At 33.7% G+C, this 16,457-nt stretch overlaps 1 protein-coding gene across 1 annotated transcript in view; it reads right to left on the reverse strand.

Annotated features, from left to right (window-relative positions):
- The window catches only part of PHEX (phosphate regulating endopeptidase X-linked), a 264,136-nt gene that overhangs the window by 70,900 nt on the left and 176,779 nt on the right, over positions 1 to 16,457 (reverse strand). The window contains exons 13-14 of the mRNA XM_051985113.1: positions 13,690 to 13,767; positions 393 to 496 (exon numbers count right to left, since the gene is read on the reverse strand). Coding sequence (XP_051841073.1) covers positions 393 to 496; positions 13,690 to 13,767 — 182 coding nt within the window. The remainder of the gene's footprint in view (positions 1 to 392; positions 497 to 13,689; positions 13,768 to 16,457) is intronic.

Genomic DNA, 16,457 nt, shown 5'->3' on the forward strand with positions numbered 1-16,457 from the left:
TATTTCTCAAAGTCTTTTGAATCTTTCTACTTGACAGATTGGGAGAAAGCCTTATTTTTCCTTCTTGATTGATTCTGCTTAGCTAAAATCAGAAGCAACTGTAATATTTGCTTTTTAATCTTTCAAAGTGTGTTAATAATATTGCAGGCAATTACTAAATCAGAGTGGGTTTTGTTAAATAATAAAAGTGCTAATTTCTAGAGTTTGGGAGTAAAATATCACCAACTCAACTTTTACTGCACTGTGAAAATTGCTATCATATATTTTTAGTCTTAAAGGTCACAGTTTCAACAATTGTTTTCTTCTGTTTCTTCCTACCCATCTTATCCATTTCAATTTACATATACATATCATGTATGTGTCATATATATATATAACATTTTTTTACTCACTCTGTTTTTGGAACTTCTTTTCTCAGCCAGAAGAAATCAGATTGTGCTAAATACTTGCGAGTTTGTAAAACATTGCCGAAATAATCACTTTCTGAAAATTTCATCTGAGGAAAAAATTATAATCATCATTATTCAAAATGAAGACAACAGACATATATAATTTGAAAGAAGACAATTTAAATTCACATATTAATTATCCCCCCCTCCCATCAGAGGAACTGTGTTCACAGTAAAGGAATTTTTAGATATTCCCAATTCCAATATTTTTCATGGACCTGTGCTTGGGTTTTTTTTAAAGAAATATTCAAAAAATAATTTGGTGATTTCCAAGTCACAGTAGAAAACAGAAGCTGCTGAAATGTACAATGTATTTCATTTCTTTATAACTGAAAAATGTACTTTGATCTTCAAAAAGAAATAGTTATTTGTTTTCAGTCTGTATGCCTTGCAGAAATACTTGGACTCTACCAAAATATGTGAATTGCGGTATCCTATTTTTCAGTAATATGCATCTTTTTCATCATAATCCATTTAGCCGAAATATTGCCATCCATTTCAGCAAATAGCATTAGTGCATGAATGGAACAAAATAGCCAAAACAAATTTAGAAAATTCTTTTCTTGTGTTTCTATCATAGTAAAATAGTATCTCCCCCCCCCCATCCCCAAATGAAGAATTTTTTTTTTAATTTGGCCATTAACTCCAAAAGACAATTCTGTTAAAAAAAAAAAATTATGCAACTGGGGAGAGATAATGTTAATTACTGTTTACCCTAGAAAAATTAGAAAATGAATGCATCTAAATAAGATTTTCTCCTAATAATTGTACATGTGTAATCTATTTATCACGTTGCTTGCTATTTGGGGGAGATGGAAGGGAAGAGAAAGAGGGAGAAAAAATTCCATGGGCAAGAAAATAAATACAGCTTATCCTAAGAATGAACTGTCTTTCCTCCCAGTACTCATGGGAAATCCCAAGGCTACATGATCCTGACTGGAGACTCAAAGAAAGAGAAAGAAATGAAGAGAATCTTTTCCCTTTTTAAAAGCCCATAAAGTTATCTGATCTTCTCAATTACCAATATCTCTTGGAGATTTCATCAACAAACAAAAGTTGATGGCTTCATCAATCCCCAAAGTGCTATTCCATATTGAGTCGCCAGAATGACCAAGAACTTCATTAGCCCCAAAACTCTCAAGCTCTGATTCATATTTGGTCTGCAGAAATCAGCAATAAGAGCTGTGTCCATGTTTTGCTTATTCCCTGGTTGTGTGTATATATTGAATCAACACACACACACACACACACACACACACACACACACACACACACAACTAAAATAATAGACTAAAAAGCAAAAGAATCATTGACATAAGTCAAATGGTTATTTTCAACTTATAATAGCCTGTGCTAATATTTCAATTATCTTTCAATTTTACTTTCAATTAACTCTTCTGATGACAATTTGCTAGAAGATAATTCACTTTTAAAATATTAAATATTAAAAATTAAACTATATAGTTTTCTTGTACCAAGAACTCCTCCCTGAATTGTCATTGGAAGAAGTTACAAAAGTATAAATGTTTTAGGAAAGAATATCATTATCTCTGTTTAGAAAACAATCCACAAAAGTTTTATAGAATAACAAACTATTTTACAAACATTTTACTTATTACTCATCCTAACAATCCTCCCAGGTTAGAAGGATAAAAAACTGCGGCAAAGAAAAATGAATGATGGCACGAAGTATCCCTCCTCAAATTGTTAGCACTTTGGATGTCTCCAAAGAGAGGTGGCTATATGGCACTATAGGCCTGGAGTCAGGAAGGCTTGAGTTCAAATCCAGCTTCAGACATTTACATTAATACCTGTGTGACATTAAGCAAGTCACTTAATTTTGTCTGCCTCAGGTTTGGAGATAATAATGGCACCTAAATCATGGTTTGTTTCTGAGAGCAAGTAAGATATTTGTAAAACATTTAAAACATTCCTAGCACTTAGCAGATAATTACTATTTGCTCTTTCCATCCCCCATTGCATTTCTCGTATGCTGCTTTTTATTACATCTATTCTGTATTTATTATAACTTTTATTAGAATATGAGCTCTTTAATGGAAGGAGTCATATTTCATCTATTAATCCAGCTCCTAGTAAAAGTACCTAAAACATATTGGTCATGTTTGGTAAGCTGAGTTATCTCTTACATTTATAAATACGTTATTGTGTCAGTGTGTGGCTAATAAATATTTTTCTTACAATAGGAAATTAAAAGTTCAATATTTTTAGATGCTTTATATATATATTACCACCAAAAAAAGAAAAACCATTAACATTCAAAGATCAGATACCATTAATTCAGTATGCATATATGTGTGTGTGTGTGTGTGTGTGTGTGTGTATACTACTTATAGTAGTAAGGTTCTACTTACAAGCTAGAAATAATGGTCACTAAATCTTAACTAGTTTCTGGTCCTCACATATATAACAGGCTCTATCCATCTAATTGTTGACTATGGGCTGCTTTTTTGCTGAGCAAATTTAAAAAATCTACGTTTCCTATAAATTACAGGAATTAATCTGTTGGAAACCTGAAATATAAAAATATAATTTTGGTTAGCTCAAACAATTATCAAAGTAAAAAATATTTTCTAAGTTTTGCTAAAAGATTCTAGGTCAAAATAATATGCTAGTGCTCATATTTCTCCCTTTATTCCTAACTCACATGGTTAATGGAGGGTTATTTCTTTTAAGGAATGATTCAAGATTTTCAAAGCATAAGAATGCAATAAATGAGTTTTAATAATAAAACACTTAAAATTCTATTAAATACAATTTGATCTTTCTCTGATGATTCAGATGATTCTTCTGGATCAAGGAGCAATGTAATATTCCCATTTTGAAGATCATTTGGAAAAATATCTGCTATGACATGTCTTAAAAAATGCTTCTTATAATCAATCAATTTATTTTTCAGTCACAAATAAAAAATGTAAATAAGTCAAGATACAGAGGGGCAAATCTGATTATTTTAGATGTTTATATTTATGATAAATGTTCATTTGCTATTTACATGACAAAAGCTTATATGCAAACATATTATTCTTCATTAAAATAATCCTATTCTCAGAGTGTTTTAAATTAGTTTCTGTTAATGTCTTCTGCTTCTTATATCATCAGGCTTATTCCCAGAATTCTTCACATCCTAAAGCAGTATCCCATATAACAAATATTATTTTATTATTAAATCAATGTAATTGAATAGTACATTGAAAAGATACAAAAACATGTGTAATGTGTGCTACCTATAAATCTCACACTTTCACAATTCAGTGCATTGGGGATGCTCTCATATCTCTAGACTGTTGTTTGGTTTTTATAATTTTGTTACATTCATATCTGATTTGTTGGTGTGTGATTGCTTTTTCCATTCACATCATGGTAGTTATTGTGTATATTGTTTTCTTGACTTTTCACTGCCCCATACATCTCTATATGATTCTCTGTGAATAAACATGTCATTTCTTATGACATAATAATATTACATTATATTTATATGTCATTTGAATAGCCATTCTCCAATTGATAATATAATATTTTATATTTATATTTTTATATATAAAATATATTTTCCAATTTGTTGTTATCACAAAAAATGCTACTAAAAATAATTTAGTATACATCGGGACTTTCTATTGATAGCTTCCTTGGGGAGTAAGTTCAGTAATGAAGTTTTGGATTCAAAAGGTATGAATAGCTTAGTGACTTTAGTTATATAATTCTAAATTGCTTTTCAAAATGATTGTATCATTTTACAGCTCCACTAAACTGTTTTGGTTACAATATTAATGATTGGCATATTTGATCATCTTTACCAATTTTCAGAATGTGAAGTAAAACTCCAGGATTGTTTTGATGTTTTCTCTTCTTAATTATGATTTTAGAATACTAATTTCTTCATGTGCTTGAGAATATTTCACAATTCTTATCCTTGTATCACTAATCTAATGGTATCCCTCAATGCTCCAGGATCCTCTTCTCTACTACCTCTATATTACTTTTCTTGGTGATCTCATCAGTTCCGTTGGATTTTATTACCATGCTTATGTTGATGATTTTCAGATCTACCTATTTAGTCCCAATCTATCTGCTGACTTTCTATCTTGCATCTCCAACTACTTTTCAGGCATTTCAAATGCTTTCTTCCTCAGTGATTCCTCAGAGAATCATTTGTGAAGTACCATTTGTTTGATCAAAGTTTTATAGAATTCTCCAGTAAATCCAGAAGGAGGTAGTGGTGGTGGTGGTAAGGGGTGGGATGGTGGTGATTGATCCCCTCAACCCTTTTAGTGGTATTTCATTAGGCAGCTAAATGGCACAATGGGTATTTCTTGTTATATAGAATGTGTGTGTGTGTGTGTGTACATACATATATAGATCTGATGTCAGGAAAACTTGAGTTCAAATCTAACTTTAGATATTTACTAGCTAAGTGATCCTGGGAAAGTCACTTCATCTCTGTTGCCTAAGTTTCCTCATTTTAATATGAGGATGATAATAAAATCTACTTCTCAGAGTAAAAATCAAGTGAGATAAAAATTGTAACATGCTTAGCATAGTATCATAAATTTTTGCTCGTAAATTTTGGCTTTTATTATCATTATTATTAATTTCCTTAAAGCAAGGTTTATTTCATTTTATGAGATTAGATTACTTAAGATCTCTTTTTGGCTTTCCAATAACCTGGATATTTTATATTTTTGAAGATATTTTCCTCTATTTCTTTTTGCTAACATATAACTGTATATTAGGTTCTCTTATGTTTTTATTTCATCTGGTTTTGTTGTGATTCCATTTTGCTCATTTACTTGATTCACTGATTTGATTTTCTAATTTATTCTTTTTAATCAGATTAGTGGATCAGATTAAAGAATAATATTATACCTTAATTTATCATTTCTATGGGGTTTCTGCTTCTAATGTATTTTTCTCTGATTTTTAGTATCTCCCCTTTTGTGTTTATTTAAGGTTGGTTTATTTGTAGGCTCTCTGTTTTTAAGATGCTAAGAAATATATATATTCTTTTCCATACCATTATAAAGAGTACATATCTTTAAACTCCAGTCTTTCCAGAAGTTTGTTCAGTTTCATGTTTTCCCTTTTGTTTATCTTTCTATTAAATTTATACAGAACTGTGAGAAAGATATTGAAGTCTCTTTTCACTTTTATGTTACTGTCTATGTGCTCTTGTAACTTAATGTTTTCTTTATGAATCTGGATACTAAGATATTTAGAACATATAAGGTTATTAATTAATATTGACTTGTTTATAGTTCCATCATAATGTAATTTCTTTGTTTATCCATTTTATTTAATGTTTTTGACTTTTCAAATAACACAATTGATACTCCTGATTTTTTGGATGTACCTGATGCATAGCATTTTTCTTCATTCTTTAAATTTCATTTTGTATATGTCTTTATTTTTTAAATTTGTAAGCAACAGATTGTAGATTGTGGTTTTTTTAAGCAACAGATTGTAATGTGTATTTTTTTCCTTACCCAATCTATTTTTTTTTGTTTTACTGAATTGTTAATCCATTTACATTGTTATGAGCATTGTGTTTGTGAGCACCCCTTGTTTCTCACAGCCCTCCCTTTTTAGTGTCCCTCCCCCCGCCTTAGAGTTCCTCCCCCTATCTTACCCCTTTCCCTCCCAGTTCCCGTATTCCCTTCCGCTTAACTTATTCCTTCCCTTTCCACTTTTCCCTTCTCACTTTTCAATGAGATGGGAGAAGTTTCACCATAGATTGAATATGTCTTAAGATTTTTCACTTAAAGCCAATTCTGAAGGCAGTAAGATACCCACTATATTCATCCCCCTCCATTCTTTCTCTCAGATATAATAGGTTTCCTATGCCTCTTCATGAGATGTACTACCCCCACTTTACCCTTTTTCTGGTACAATGTCCTTTCCACATCAATTTCTAGAACAAGGTATACATGTATTCTTTATGCATCTATATAATCAAAATATAGTTCCCAAGATTAATCTTTACCTTTTTAGATTTCTCTTGAGTTCTATATTTGTAGATCAAACTTTTTGTTAAGTTCTGGTTTTTTCATCAGAAATAGATGAAATTCGCTTACTTCGTTGAATGTCCATCTTCATCCCTGGAAAAAGATGCTCATTCTCGCTGGGTAAGTTATTTTTGGTTGCATACCAAGTTCCTTAGCCTTTCGGAATATCATATTCCAGGCCCTTCGATCTTTTAATGTGGATGCTGCCAGATCCTGGGTGATCCTTATTGTGGCTCCTTGATACTTGAATTGGGTTTTTCTAGCCGCTTGCAATATTTTTTCTTTCATCTGAGGGTTCTGGCATTTGGCCACTATATTCCTTGGTGTTTTGATTTTAGGATCCCTTTCAGTGGGTGATCGATGAATTCTTTCAATGTCTATTTTACTTTCTGTTTCTATGACTTCTGGGCAGTTCTCTTTGATAATTTCCTGGAAGACAGTGTCCAGGCTTTTTTTTTTTCATCATGTTTTTCTGGGAGTCCAATGATTCTCAGATTGTCTCTCCTGGATCTGTTTTCCAGGTCTGTTGTCTTTCCCAGAAGGTATTTCACATTTTTCTCCATTGTTTGATTTTTTTGGATTTGCTTGACTGATTCTTCTTGTCTCCTCGAGTCATTCAATTCCACTTGTTCAATTCTGATTTTCAGTGAAGTATTCTCTCCACTCACTTTTTTAAAATCTTTCTCTAATTGTCCAATTGAGTTCTTTTGTTCTGTGGAATTTTTTTCCATTTCGCCAATTTTGTTTTCCAGTTCACTAATCCTATTTTTCAAGGATTTTACTTCTTTATCCACTCTCTCTTTAACTGACTTCTCCAGGCTCTTTTGCCAAGCCTCCCTCTCCTTTTCCCAAGCTTCCTTCTCCTTTTGCCAAGCCTCACTCTGCTTTCCCCATTTTTCTTCTAGCTCCCTTGTGAGAGCCTTTTTAATCACTTCTATGAGGTTCATCTGTGCTGAGGAACAGACGATCTCCTCCTTTGGGGAATCACCTGGGGACTGCCTGTTTTTAGTCTCCTCAGGATTTAGAGTCTGCTCTCTATCTGTGTAGAAGCTGTCTAGGGTTAAAGTCCTCTTCAGCTTCTTGCTCATTCTGTCTATTAATCAGAGACAAACTACCAAAGAAAAACAGAAAAAACTGGAGTCTTTCTTTGGGGGGGGGCTGGGTGTGTTATCGAGCTTCCTCTACAGACTGCAGGTGGCAGCAGTGAGGCACTAGCAGGACTGTGCTGCGCCTGCGCTCTGAGATCCCAAAGCGTGCTGAGTCACTGAGGGGGGGGAAGGGGGGGGCGGCCAGGTCCTGAGAGACTCCAGCTGTTTGCGGTTGTGTTCTTCAGCCCCGGTGTTTTTAGCTTCTCTGCTGGGCTGTTGACTTGCTGCAGGTTCCAAACCTGTAGCGAAGCTCTCCCCGCAGAGACGGTTGCGATCACTCCCCACCCCCTCTCCAGTCTGCTCCCGTGCTCTCACTGCCGCTGCCCGCCGCCTGCGCCCGATCTAAAACCGCCCCAGCCCTCCAGTAAAGACAGACCTTTCTTGGCGGATCTCAAGGATGGCTTCTCTTGGTAACTATTTGTGGGTTTTTTTCAGTCAAGCATTGATTCAGAGGCTTGTAATGAAGTGGATAGTGAGAGAAAGCGCGGAGCTTATGCAACTGTGAGCCTCCTCTCCGCCATCTTAACCGGAAGTCCCATGAGCATTGTGTTTATATTTTCTTCTATTTGTCTCTAATATTGGGTTTTTCTCAAGTTATGTTTTTCTCTCTTCTCCAGTAAACACAGTACTACTTTTTTTTTCAATTACTTCAGTTCATTCTCTTTTAATAATTTAATAATTTATAGCCCCACTCTATTGTTCTCTCGTTTCTTTAGAGAGATTTATGATTTCAGAATCCATGTTTTTTTTCTATTCAAACCATTATTTTTCCTGTGTAGGACTTAAATTCAGCTCTCATAATTTTCATTTCTCTTTTAAACCTCTCAGAAATAGCATTTTTTGATTCCATATCCTTCTCAAATTCCACAGGGCCTACTATCTCTCCAAGTGTTGCATCACTTTTCTTTGTGTTGCAGTATTTATTCATAGATGCCTAAACTCATTTACAAGATCTGGAAGCTATATTTCCTCCTGATGTTAAAATTTTCCCTGTTGATTTATCTGTTTATGTTCAAAGACTTTGAGATTTCTTCTTCCAAAGAAGAGGATTTTTTTCCTTCCTCATTTTTTCCTATTACTCACTTTCTGATACCCTCCTTTCTGGTAATGGTTTCCTTGAGTACTGAATATCAAAGACTCTCAACCTTTTCTCATGTTGGTCATATCCTGGATCACTAAGATAACTGTTTGCCACAAGTGATTTGGGATGGGGAAGTGTCTATAAAACTGATCCTACTGAATATTGAACTCTTTTCTTCACAAATGCACACACACACACACACACAGAGTGATGAGTTCTAGTTCTGATTTTGTCCTGCTCTCCCTATTCCTCAGTTCTCTGGTCCAGCACCAGTAGTTTAAAGAGCTACCTTACTGATGCTATAGGGTTTATTTCTTTAGTTTACGTTCCACAAAGGGCAACGGGTATATGATGTGATGTTAAGCTCTATTTTAGACACATGTTCTGCTTCTTTTACTCTTTTCCCACATCTGAAGAAATTTTTTGCAATACATACTACTGCCTGAAGGGGCACTGGCTATGTGGTCCAGCAAGCTTCACCTAAAACATTGCCAGAGCATCAATCCTGCCTGTTTCTCACAACTTGAGCAAGCTTCTGCAAACTAGAGTCAATATCTCCCTAGCAATAGAGAAAGAAGTGTGACCAAGATTTGGGAGCCCATCTTTTTGTTTGGTTTTTCTTTTTTTTGTGGGTTCATATGTTGGATCTTTGGATTAGCTAATGTAGACTTGCTGCTGGCAGCAAAAAAAAAAAAAAAAAAAAAAAGATGGAAGAGGGGTGCTGAGTGAGCTCAAGGCATTAATTCATGGATTATTTTAGTTTGGTGGGGTTTTTTAAACTTTCCTTTGGATTCTGAATGTCCCATATGATGAAAACAGCTGAAGATACTTTATCTTTTATATATAATTTCTATTTTAGACACATTAAGGGGATCAGAGAAAATGTCTAGTCCTCCATCTTGATCAATTGGCTTCAGATTTAATCTTTAGTAGTTCAAAACACAATGATTTCTATGAAGGGTTCTTCTTTTCTGGATCAAGCTGACACTACTATAAAGATATTCAAATCAGTAGGGTAAAGGGAGGGAGGAAATATTATTCTGACTATAAAAAAGTCTACTCCTGGCCTTCCTATATTTATCATTAGAGGTTGTTTCCTTCCATGAAAGTCTCTAACTCTAATACCTTATCATGGTTGGGAGGCAATGCCATACCAAATAGGTCAGATCTGACAGAATCTGCCAATTGGTAAAAACCAATGTTTGGGAAAAGAAAAGAGATAACCTGGTCAGACCTGACCTAGAAGAAGATTAATTTGGCCACTATGTGAAGGATGGACTGGAGTGGAGAAATACTTGAAGAGTAAGGATAACAAATAATCAAACTATTTCATCCAGTCCAAGAATGACCCATGACCCAGTGAATGACCCAGTGGTAGAAATGCTAGAGAAGAGAAATTAACATATGTGAGAGATATTGTAAAAGGTAAAGTCAACAAGCATTGGAAACAGGTTGGATATGGGGATAGAAGAGGTAGTTAATAATGAACTTTGTAGTTTTTCTCAATTGTCTTACATTTTCCTTAATTTATTTTTGGAGTTTATTCCATTGTGAATAAGAGATGACCCATCTTACTAGAGTTATTGTAAATCTTCCACTTGAATAAAGTAGAATCATAAAATATAGAAACTATTTTTAGATACTTGGGATATATCATCTTCAAGGTATTTTTCCAAAACTTTGTTACATATTTACCATAGTTATACTCTGAAGTCATCAATTATCTACAACAAATCATTGCTTAAATACTGCAAAGTACAAGTGTTTTAAAGAGTTTCCATCATTCAGTTATTGTTGAAAAATCCAAGCCAAGTTGGTAATGACTTTCAATCAATCTCATCTTTCAACTTTTCAATTGAATGACCTTTGTGAAGCTAATTGTAAGCTCAGACCATTTCCTAGGAAACAGCTAACAGCATCACAAAATTCAGTGTAACAAGGAGCTTCCCTTCTTGGAAATCCCAATCTAGATGCCAAGAGCAAAATGCCAAAGATTAAATGGAAAAATAAAACTATTGCCCTCAGAGGTTACAAGGACATAATCAGTGAAAGGAAATGTAGTCAGTTTCACTAAAAGATATTAAAAGACTATGAATGTTCTTTAAAAAAAGGAGTGAGTATAATAAAACAAATAAAGCATTGCTATTGCAAAGTGTCTCTCAATTCCAAATTGATTCATTTTAAATCATGCTCAGAAATAAATCTGAAAATGTTAATGTTATAAAAAGTGAAGAGGGAAAAGGGATTGCTTATTTCCAAAACACCTACTGAAGCCTTTTTAAAAATTAGGAATGGTGAGTAGACCTGCAAGTTTTTCTGTATGGGGGACTTCCAGGTAAAGAAACTCCTTCTATCAATGCAGATCAACACCTTCTCTACAAGATGCAGAATTAGAGAATTGTTGAAAGTATCCATTCTCAAAATATGGTTCAGGGAACACTGAGAATCTCCAAGACATGAGGACAAAACTAAAGATAATTTCATTCTAATATCCATTTCTAATATGTTCTGAGATCAAAAGATTTGAGACCCACTAGTTGAGCTCACTGAAAGCTTAAATTAATTGCCCAGGATCACACAGCTAGAATATGTTAGAAGCAGGACTTGAACCTAATTTGGAAGTTGGCTCTTCATTTACTCCAAAATTCTGCTTCTTTCTAATTTTAGTTTACTCTTAGTTTTTATTTTTAAATATTCTTCTATTTAAATGCTTATAGGCAACATAAGCAATTTAGTATTTCAAGAGAAAAATGAAAACCTATATTGAGCATTTCAAATGACTTGCTTGTCTTTAAGACCAATATGTACCAAATACATTTATCAAAAATATATATTTTTTTAATTTTTTGGAAGCAATTGTGGTTAAGTGACTTGTTCAGGGTCACACGGCTAATAAGTGTCTGAGTCCAGATTCAAATTCCTGACTCTAGGACCAGTGTTCTATCCACTGTGCTATTATCTGCCCCAAACTGAAATATTTCTTGAGAAAAAAATTAAACTAGACTATATTTTTTCATCCCAATTAACCCTTCAGTAAGGTACACAAATTTTTTTCTTATTTAACATTATGCCTTTCTTCTTGGATCAGCTAAGAGAAGAAACAATGTAGTAGAACTGAATTGGCTCTGGATTTGGCATTCAAGAATCCTAGATTAGGATTCAATTCCTAATTCTGTCTCCTACCATACTTCAGTGGAGTCACAGAACCTCTCTGTGCTTCAGTTTCCTGATCATCAAAAGAGAACACCATACTACATGACTTCTAAGATCCCTTTTAGCTCTAAATCTACGAGACTATGATGAGAACCAATACAGTTTGAAAAATTAGTCATGAATTTGTGATTGATTCTACTATCAATTATCCTTTCCCCATCCCCACCCCCAAGCAGACTGGAGCAATGTACTTCCTACCATCCAGATACATAGTCCCAGGAAAATAGTAAGCACTGAATAAATATTTGTTGTATTGAGTTGAACCCCATGCTGGAAAACAGGACTAATACCCACCTGATGGGCTAGCTGCATTATTTTCGTCTTTTCCAATATGTACTGGTGTTTCAGGTGAAATGATCTGACCTGCGGCATATCCAAATCAATGTGTACTAGTGAGCCATGATATAAAGGGGCTCAATTATATAAACTCACAAAGGCATTTCTTAAAGAGAGCCAAGTTTGAGGATTTGGGAAGTCTATTTTACTGTCATCTGATGCAATCAGAGATACTTTGTATTGCCCATCTGGGAGCACAGTAGAGAAAATTCTTAATTAAATCCAATAAATCCTTTGCCTCTGACATCTTGTGGTGCAATAAACAGAGCCTGGATTTTAAGTTAGAGGAACTGGGTTTGAATCCTAGCTCTTCCATCTACTAGATCTGTGTTCTTAGAAAGATTAATTAATCTCTCTAGCCCTCAATTTCCTTATCTAGGAGATGAGGGATTTCAATGTGATCTCAAAGTTGGCAATGTGAAGTCCCATTATCCTCCAAAGATTCCTAGACATTTTCTTACCTTTCTGGTTTTTTGTTTGGGTTTTTTGCAAGGCAATTGGGATTAAGTGACTTTCCCAGGGTCACAAAGCTAATACGGTTAAGTGTCTGAAGCTGGACTTGACTCGGGTCCTCCTTATTCCAGATCCATGCTCTATCTACTGTGCCATCTACCTGCTCCTTACTTTCTGGTTTTAAAAAAGCTTAAACTTTTGACCTAAAAGATAAACACTACCATCTCACAAGAAGAAAATTCTAAATTTTACCTCAAATATTATACTTACTTCAAAAGTATCTTTTATTATGGTTAAATAATACTTAAGGGTTTGAGGAAAGAGGCATTGTTTTTAGTAAGAAATCGAGTCATAACTTTTATAAAACTGCAGAAATTTATATATAAAATAAGCAATGACAGGGGCTATAAATTTATTTATGTGATAGTTATGGGCACAAATCCTCTTCTCTGAAAAAACTCAGTTAAAAATAATATCTTTTCTTCCATAACCTCTATATAATATGCTATAGATATATAACATTAATGATATTGAGTTACTGAGACATATATGCACTTAAGTTGCCAAAACACTCATAAAATTTAATGATACTCTCTCTGTGTAGACAGATTAATCACAATTAATTCAATATGATGACACAAATAGGAAAAAAATTGTTTAAAAAGTCCATATGATTATCTGGCTAAATTAGACAGGACCTATTTTGTGAAATATTGGACATATTTAATTTTTAATGATTAAACTAGGTGAAAACATGCCAACTGTGTTTCATGGTACCCACTTAGCTCTGCCTTCATATTGACACTTCCTTGATTTTGAGGTTGATCTAAGTTTGTTTGGCAAATTTCATCTTCTATCAAGCCAAATAATGAATTTAAATGTCAGTGCTTTCTGGCACAACCACACTTAATTGCTTGGACTTGGGTTAGTTGAAAGAAATAAAGCCAGCAAAACTTGCCAGGAAAAAATACAGTAAATTTAACACTTACTGCTTTGAGGTCTTCATTAACATAAGTATCATTCATTATAAACTTGGGGTAGCCAACCTTTGCCAGAACAGCTCTTGCCTTGAAAAAGGAGAGAGAAAAAGAAAGACAGAATTTGATCATTTAAATCATCTGTAATAAAAAGTGCAGTGTATTCAAAAGGGTGACTTTCATCTGAAAATTTTAAGGAATTTCATCATTCTTTATATAGGAATAGCCCCTTAATATTCAAAAGTAGAAATTAATATCAATGTGTGACAGCACTGAGGAAATTTGTAGTAAACACTAGACTTAAGCACATTTAGTGAGAACTTATTAAAACTTGACAATGTGGTCATTAAGTTTGTGAGTTTCCACACAACTCAGTGAAAATTATGAGATTCTCACAAGCCTCCTAAAACCTTACTCATAGTATAGAACTCCAAAATAAACTGAAATATAGACTCTCAAGATGGAAGAATTGAAAGGGACTTCAAAGTCATCAAACCCAATTCCATCATTTCATAGATGAGACAATCAAGGCTCAGAAAGAAGTAGCTCATCCAAGATCCCATGAGATCCAAAATAAATTCTTAAACTGTTATGAACATATTGAATAAGAAATGTGATTCACTTAAAACTGATCTTATTTTCAAAATGAGATATTAAATAGCATCTATTTTAAATTATAGTATCCTTGAAACCTTTTATCTCAACAATAGTCAATTCATATCAAGATCAGAAGAGATGGAATTAAGATAGTAGGAAATCTGTCCCCTTGTACTTAGTGGTAGATATCAGTTTTTGCTCCAATGAAAATGCAACACAGAATCTCTGAGTTTTGTTCACTTCCTTTACTGTTCACCCTTTATTACTAAAGATGAAGAAAAAGACTGACCTAAAGTTGCTACATAATGCAAACACCAAATGGCAGCAATAAACAATAAAGCAAGGAGATTTAAAATTCAAACATCAATCGAAATTTTTTGACTACCACAGAACCTAGTTGGATACAAGTTATTATTACACAGACTCAGACATAACATAGATCAAATTCTGTCTTTCAAAATACTGCAGCAATCTCCATGAACACCTTGACATAAGAGCTTTCTGTCCTATTTTCCAACATTAGTTCCTAGGATTTAGCCCTGTAAGAGACCTCAGGAGAAAACTCCTTCAGCTTCTTCCTTTTACAAGCTCCAATATACTGAGAATTTACCATTATATTTTTATTGTATTTATAGCTTCTCCCTAGCACTAACCTGCATAATAGTAGCAACTGATAAAAATCCAAAAGTAAAAATAAAAGTTGGGACATAAATACAAAATTCCTGAAGAGCATAATTCTTCTGGAGCATGCTGATGAATTATAATGGTGCATTTTCATCACCCACTCTGGGAGACCAACTCTAAGTACTCTGCACTATTTCAAGTTGCAAAGAATATATCACATTTTGCACAGTCCTTGTAAATCACATAACCCTTTTTGCATTGTTATGACATGTAAGGAAGCAAGAAATTCATCAAGAAAAGTCGCATAATTCATGTGTGGGCATAAATATTTAGTCTCTCCTCATCTCACCCATCATCCGAGAAATGCATAACAACTTGAGTTCTTCATGATTTGACCCTTTATTCATCAACATTCAATGGATCATCCCCAGTGGGTGAAGGTGTTTAGGTTCCAACCCAGGTCACATATGTGAGTACTCATGGGAAAATCATAATCTCTTAATCACTTGCTATAAATATATGTAAGTACACAATGAAATATTTTGCCCCTAAAAGATCAAAGAAACAGTAAGATGACCCATTAATACAGAATTCTTTATAGCAGTTCTTTTTGTCATAGGAAAAAATTAGAGAATAAGGGAGTGCCCATCAATTTGATAATGTTTAAACAAAATATGGTATGTAAAAGTAATAGAGTATTATTGTACTATAATAAATTATGAAAGGAATGGTTCAGAGAAACCTGGGAAGATGTGGATGAATTGATGCAAGATGAAATGAGAACAACAATTTCTATGATAACTGCATCATAAAGGCAAACAACTTTCAAAGACTTAAGGACTCTGATCAATGTAATGATCAACCATGATTCCAGAGGATTACTAGAGAAGGGATGGACTCAGGGTACAGAATAAGGCATGAATTTTCAGACTTAACTAATTGCGGAAGTTTAATTAAATTTGCTTAATTATAAATATTTGTTATAAGTGTTTTATTTGTTTGTTTTTTCCTATCTTTTTTATCCTATGGGATTCTTGTCTACTCCTTGTTATATAAAACCTCTAGTGGACTACTAGCCAAGTTATATAGTTTATAGTTTACCCTAGTTCACAGGTATTGGTCATTCTAGCCAACCAATGAGGTCATTTCCAGGCACAGATCAGAAACAGAATTCTACATTTATATTTAATTTGTTACTAATAATAGTAATAGCAGACATCTACAAAAAAAAAAAAAAACTTAGAGATCTACAAAGCATTTTTTCATATATTGTCTCATTTGTCCCTTCCCAAAACACAGTGAGGTAGGAAATAAAAGTATTATCATCAGCATTTTACAAATGAAGAAACTGACATAATATCATTAGAAGGTGACATTTTTTAAGTCACTAATACTCAACCACCACCAATACCCTTCCCATTATTGTAACAGCAGGATTTAAATCTAGATCTTCTGAAGCTAGTACTCTTTCTACTACATTACCAGCATAGCCTACTTAGATTAAGGGATTAAGGAAGAACAAATGAACTCTGGAGCAACAAAAAATTAAGCCAGGATTC

This window comes from Antechinus flavipes, chromosome 3 (genome assembly GCF_016432865.1).
Source record: "Antechinus flavipes isolate AdamAnt ecotype Samford, QLD, Australia chromosome 3, AdamAnt_v2, whole genome shotgun sequence".
Classification (NCBI taxonomy): Eukaryota; Metazoa; Chordata; class Mammalia; order Dasyuromorphia; family Dasyuridae; genus Antechinus; species Antechinus flavipes.